General features: G+C 36.3%; 1 protein-coding gene across 1 annotated transcript in view; it reads right to left on the minus strand.

Annotated features, from left to right (window-relative positions):
* FGF12 (fibroblast growth factor 12) overlaps positions 1-7,017 on the minus strand; it is a 389,498-nt gene that overhangs the window by 21,800 nt on the left and 360,681 nt on the right. Inside the window, exon 4 of the mRNA XM_007948002.2 lies at positions 2,928-3,126. Coding sequence (XP_007946193.1) covers positions 2,928-3,126 — 199 coding nt within the window. The remainder of the gene's footprint in view (positions 1-2,927; positions 3,127-7,017) is intronic.

Here is a 7,017-nt window from a genome sequence, read left to right on the forward strand (position 1 = left end):
GCCAGCCGTCTGGTTAGCAGGCCAGTGTCTTAGCCACTATGCTACCAGAGCTCCCAAATCTACTTAAATGCACAAATAAAATGATGCAATGATTGATAGCATAAAAACTCAAAATATTGTTTTTGAGTGTTAGGCATCAACATATTTTCTCATGGAAAAGGAAAATATCTACTCCTTTTTAAGAACCCTCTGCATAACTTACTGCAAAGCAGGTACTTTTTTGCCTTGCATGCTGTACCTAGAATGCTTTTGTCTGCCAATCTCCACTTCTCGTCTCAAATTGTGTGAACCTGGCCTTGCGCTGAAAGCTTAAATATCAGATTTCTTTCTTTTGGTGGAAGTGACAGCTGTTTTCCTAAATCTCAGTATCATTTCCTGTAATGTGTAATATATTACTTTCTAGTTTATATTAATGCTATAGGTAAACATGTTTTATATCTGCAATTATAGTATAAAATTCTCTGGAGGATACAGTTCTTTATCTTTATACTTATCTATTCATTAATTTGATCATTTGCATGTCTAATCCCTTACTTGACAACTGGTTATTAAATATCTCTCTAATATGCCAGATACTGTGAAAGACACAGGGAGATATAAGGAAAACTAAAATATTTCTCTTCATTCAAAGAGTGAGTTAACCACATATGAGAGGATACAGCAGTTAAAAGGCAAATATCTTATTATGTGATAATTATAGTAAGGGAGATAAATATGATGACAATATGATTAATATCATCAGAATGTCAATATGACTGAATGATTAATTCTATTAATTCTATTTAAGGAAAGTTAGGGAAGCCCTCACAGAAGTGTTGACTCTTAAACTATTTTTTTACAAAGATTAGTAGGCATTCTTCCAGAAAGACAAGTGGATAGAAAATGGAGGAGGCAAACAAATGGGCAGAAAACACATGAGGCCCAAAATAGGGAAAATGTGTGGCAGGAAAGGAAAGTTCAATTCTGTGTGGCTAAAAGCACAGGGTGTGAGGGGCAGCTGGAAAGGGACAAGGAGATTTGAAGGTCACAGCCCTCTACCCCATGCTTTGAATGCAGTAACAATTTAATAAATCCATGCTGACTGTTGCAGTTGTATGTATTATGAAACAGGCTGTGTGTTCTTCAACTAGTTGCCCTGATGACACATTGTAAGGTCTGTAGGGGACAGAGAGCAAGCCTGGCTGAATCAAAGACATGCAATGCACTGTCTCCATTTTCTCATTTCTTCAGACAAGGAGTTAATGCTACTTTTTAAATTATTAGAATATGATTTTTAGAGGAAAATAATTGTATTATGTTAAATTTCCAGACCACTATTGCTTTCTTCTACCACTCATCTGTCAGTTTGTCGTACTGTGGTAGCTTGTGTGTTGCTGTGAGATGGGGGCTATGCCACAGGTATTTCAAATACTAGCAGGGTCACCCATGATGGACAGGTTTTAGTGGAGCTTCCAGACTAAGACAGACTTGGAAAAAGGAAGGGGCTATCCACTTCTCAAACAATCGGCCAGTGAAAACCTTATGAATAGCAGTGAAACACTGCCTGATACATTACTGGGAAACTTTATCAACAGCCCTGAAACACTGTTCAATATAGTGCCAGAAAATGAGCCCCTCTGGTCAGAAGGCCTCTTTAAAGTGCTGAAGAGCAAAGATGTCTCTTTGAAGACGAAGGTGCACCCAACCCAAGCTGTGGTATTTTCAATTGTCTCATACGCATGTGAGAGCTGGAAAACGAATAAGGAACACCGAAGAAGAGTTGATGCTTTTGAGCTGTGGTGCTGGTGAAGGATATTGAAAGTACCATGGACTGCCAAAAGAGCTAACAAATCTGTCCTGGAACAAATGCAGCCAGGAAATTCCTTGGAAGCAAGAATGGCCAGACTTTGTCTCACATACTTTGCTCATGTTGTCAGAAAGGACCACTCCCTGCTCAATAAAGTGGAGGGTCAATGAAAAAGAAGAAGGCTGCCAACAAGATGGATTGACACAGTGGCTTCAAAGAGTGGCTCAGGCATAGCAAGGATTGTTAGGCTGGCACAAAACTGGGCAGTGTTTTGTTCTGTTGTACATAGGGCCACTATGAGTAAGAGCCGACTCAATGGCACCTAACAACAACAACATTGCATTCTTAGTCTAGAAGAAAACTCTTGGCTAAATGCAGTAAATGAGGTCACCCAAATAATATATCCTCATCTTAGTTAAGGAACATTTGAGGAAGTGCATTCTAGTTGCCAAAATAGATTTCATTAGCATAAACTTATTTATTCCACTGTGCAATTTGAAATAAGTAAACACTATATTAAATGGCCAGTGGAGGGGAAAGTTACAGGCTCAACTAAGAAAGATAAAATTTAATTCTGTAAATATTTATTGATCATAGAAAATAGAGTAAGATTTATTTTCCTTAAAACTACAAAGAAAATTGACACATTATGATGCAGTTTGATATGTTCACAAAGATGAAGAGCTTAGGATATAAACATACTTTACAAAGAATGATAGTAGTATGAGTCTCAAGAATATCACCTGAGCAACTGAATCATGTGGTCAACAAAGAAGGAAATTACATTCCATAAGGCAACTATTACTATTTTTTCACTTTTAAGAATTTCTAGCTTCTATATTCAAGCATGTCTGTTTTTTTCTTTTCTCCTTTTTCCCCCTAACTGCCAAGACATAATAATAGGATTTTCTTATATTCTAATAAGAAGAAGTGCTGTTGTGATTTCTGAAACTTTATTCTGACCAACAGTGGAATCATGGAAATGCAATCTTGACTTGAACTGTGACCTTCAACAAAAGGGGGAAAAGGTAGGAGCTTGCACACACATTCCAGGCAAACCCTACTGAGTGAAGGGACAAAGAGTAGAACTGACATCAGTATTCAAGACAGAATACAAAGAAGAAAAGCATTTATTCCATACCTTCAATTGGTTTTGGTACAAAATGTGATGAGGGCTTGGTTTTCTTCACTCTGTTCCCTTTCATAATTTGACCTTCTTTATTGAGTCCCAGAAACCATGCTCGGCCTGATTCTTGCTGACGGTACAGTGTGGAAGAATAGATCACGTAGTAATTTTCAAACACAGATTCTTTAAATTTGCATTCTGGAGTGAAAACATCCTGCAGAAAAAGAGAGGATACAAAAAGAGAAAGACTTTTAAAATGAATCAGCAAGTTCTTAAATCGAATGGGCTTGAAATGTACGTCCTCTATTAAGAACAGATAGGAGGCAACTACACATAACCTCTATTAGCACTTGGTTAGAAAGACTCATAGTATAAAATCAAGAAGCAAGATGTCTTTTCTAATCAATTTTTATAGAATGGAACTACACGAGTTCCACACTAAGTGGGTGAATATCATTCAAAACAAACTGCATTTTACACTGTGGCTAATCTGAACTCTGATCTCAGCGTCATGTTTCATAAATTTTAGTGATGGCCATTGCTCATTTTTGTGGCCCTCAGAAAGAAAATGGAGGAGCCCTAGGAGTATAAATGTTAAGCTCCTAGCTGCTGTCCAAAAAGTTGGTGATTCAAGCTCATCCAGTGGTTCTAGAGGAGAAAGACCTGTTCCTGTAAACATTACAGCCTAGAAAACAAATGGGAGCAGTTCCACTCATTGTCACATTGGGTAACCAAGTTGAAAAGTGATTCAACAGCACCTGACAATAATAATTTGCATGTAAACAGGGTATTATATTTTCTCTCTGGGAATCAATGTCAAACATAACCACAGCAAACACAGTATCAAGTGGTTTTAAAGGGATTACCCTATATGTACAAGGACCTATTACATAAAATACCTATAAAATCACCAGTGTATTCTTTCTATGTCAAATGTCAGTAATTCTCTCTAACTTCTTTGAAACAATTTCCTACTTAGAACCAAAATATTAATTAAAAATACCCAGGAGTAAGTAGTAGGAAAAAGAAAATACTGTAATATTGCATGATCCTAAGGAAACTTAGAATGAGAGTTTTAATCCAAGAAAGGGCCTTAAAGATCCTTTATTTCAACCTCCCTCATTTGATAAATAAAAACCAAAAGGTTATATGATTAATTAAATGATACATACATAAAATGACTACAATAACATCAGAACCCACATTAGTGCTCCACAATCGCTGTCTCTCAAGTTGTCTTTTTCTACTGGAGTCTTGTTCAATGATTTAAAATGATATTTTATAAGCAACACAGTAAAATAAAATCCTCAGTTTTCAAATGAACAAAAAGTATTTCATGGAAAGAAGAAATTTCTCCCCTTTTGATATAAGCAAAAGAAAAATAAATATGATAATATCTTTCACAGTTACAACTAAATAAGATTCCTATGAGTTGGGGTCGACTCGATGGCACATAACAACAACAACAACAACAACAACATACATCAAATAGAGGTAGTCCCTGATTTACAGTGGGGTTCCATTCTGACAACTGTGTAGTAAACCACTCTGATGTAAGTTGAATACCTCAATTTCTTTTTAGTTTTCATTATTACTGCCTTTAATTCTTAGTCTTTTTATAAATACAGCACTGTTTTGAACAGTAAATCATATAATACCTGTGAGTAAACATGTGAAAATGGTAACATCAGTAAATTAAGCCCTGTAACATTGTTGGTAGTACATATTACTAACAATAAGGACAGCTGTTAAGTGCCATTTATTGTAACTTGAATACATCATAAATTGGGGACTACCCGTGTATTCACAGTAGCTGCTGTCTTCCTTATAAGCCTTCCAATATAAGGCTTCCATGATATAATGCATTTAACCTAGGGGTTACACTTGGAATTAAGTTACTGGTGAATATACAGAGCTGGTTTCTGGATAAGTGGTAGAATTTTCCTCTCCCAAGCGGGAGACATGGGTTCAATTCCCAGCAAATGCACCTTAAGTGTAGTCATTACTTGTCTGTCAGTGGAGGCCTGAGTGTAGCTGTGATGCTGAACACGTTTCAGTGGAGATTCTGGATTAAGAGAGACTAGGAAGAAAGGCCTGGTCATCTACTTCACTTCCAAACAGCAGTTAATGAAAACCCTTGGATCGCAACAGTGTGATTCCTATGTACAAGAGGTCACCATGAGTTGGGGACTGAGTTGATAGCTGCTAACAACAACCTCAAAGGAGCTGGCTGAATCTGTGGAGACACACTCATACTAATCCTATCTCTTCATTTGTGAGAACAGCAGGGATGCACATACAAGGCACTGATGAAGGTCTTCACTGATAGATGACAGCCCTTAGAGTTTAAATGGTTTAAATGGTTTGAACACCATGGAGTAAAAAATGATACTAAGAAAACAGGAATAGGAATGGAAAAGCAGTTGTACACATTAAAATATTAAGAATGATAAAGTATTATTCTTAATATATTAATAATAAATATTATTTCTCAGTGTACTCTCAATTCTAAATAAACTAATTGGCATAAGAATCAGAGAAATAAATGATGACAATAAATGACTTTGCACCTACCATGGTCCTAATAAAATATGGACAAACCAGTGTTGACAAGGGTGTGGAGAAATTGGAATCATCAGATATTGCTGGTGGGAATGTAAAATGATGCAGCTACTTTCAAAATCAGTTTGGCAGTTCCTAGAAAATTAACTGTACAGTTACCATGTTGTTGTTGTTGTTATGTGCCTTCGAGTTAGACCGGATTCATAGTGACCCCTCCTTGGGTTTCAGAGGCAGTATCACTCTGGAAGTAGATTGCCCCATCTTCCTTCTGAGGAGTGGCTGGTGGGTTTGAACTGCCAACCTTCTGGTTAGCAGTCAAGTGCTTTAGGCACTTTTCTATATTATCCAATAATTCTAGTCCTATGTATATATCCAAGAAAACTGACAACATATGTGTATACAAAAAGTTATACACAAATATTGACAGCAGAATTATTCATGATGAAGAAATAATCCAAATGTCTATCAATGGCTGAATGAATAAACAATATATGGCATCTCCATATAAAGTGCTATTAGCCACAAAAAGGAATCATCGATATATTCCACAACAAGAAAACATTATTCTAAGTAAAAAAACAAAACAAAAAACAGATACAAAATGCCACTATAGGGTTCAATTCATATGAAATACCCAGAATAAGCAAATCCCTAGAGACAGAAAATAGATTAGCAATTATCAAGTGCTGACAGGAGGGTAAGTGGGGAATGACTACAAATGAGTTCAGGATATCTTTTTGGGAAGATGAAAATTCTCTGCAATTAGAGAGTGCTGATGGTTACATAAGTTTGTGAATGTACTAAAAAACACTGAGTTCTGCACTTTAAAAAGGTGAATTTTTATGATATTTAAATTATGTCTCAATAAAAAAGGAAGAATCAGAAAAACAATGTAACTAGAGAAAGTTAGGGGAAAGAAGGAAACAAATGGATATTCCTTGTCTGGCACCAGAGAGGATGCTAAATGATGATCCTATGTCCTGGAAAATGGCCTCTTTTAGGACCCTACCTCAGTATTACTAGGGCAGAGTTTAATCAGAGCTCGTACAGGATAAAATTGATTTAAATCTAATTTATCAGATAATTTTAAGTTCTGGTTTTCTTCTACAAATAAGTTAAAAGATCCAAAATACAAACATTTAGTACAGATTTTATAGTTTTCTTTTAAAAATCTAGTAATAATAAAAAATCCATAAACTTGTGGTTTTAGCTCAAGCTCAATACTAATGAACACTGTTCTTAAATGCTAAGGCACTCTTGAAAAGTAGGGTTACAGACCATAAGATAGGAGTCAGGGAAAATGTCTTGTGGGCTGGCAACTGAGTATTGATATATGTAGAAAATGCTACAAAGTATTTACTTTTAAGAATATTTCGAGAGGCGGGGCAAGATGGCGGACTAGGCAGAAGGATTGCACAGACCCTCTTCAACAAAGAAAAGGGAAACCAATTAATACAGACACAGAAGATAATCCTGGACCCCTGAGCCTTGAAGGAAAGGATGCAGATTTGGACTAAACCCCAACTAGCAGAAGAATTTGCGT

The sequence above is a fragment of the Orycteropus afer genome, unplaced genomic scaffold (assembly GCF_000298275.1).
Source record: "Orycteropus afer afer isolate SDZICR_OR568_19922 unplaced genomic scaffold, OryAfe1.0 scaffold00198, whole genome shotgun sequence".
Lineage (NCBI taxonomy): Eukaryota > Metazoa > Chordata > Mammalia > Tubulidentata > Orycteropodidae > Orycteropus > Orycteropus afer.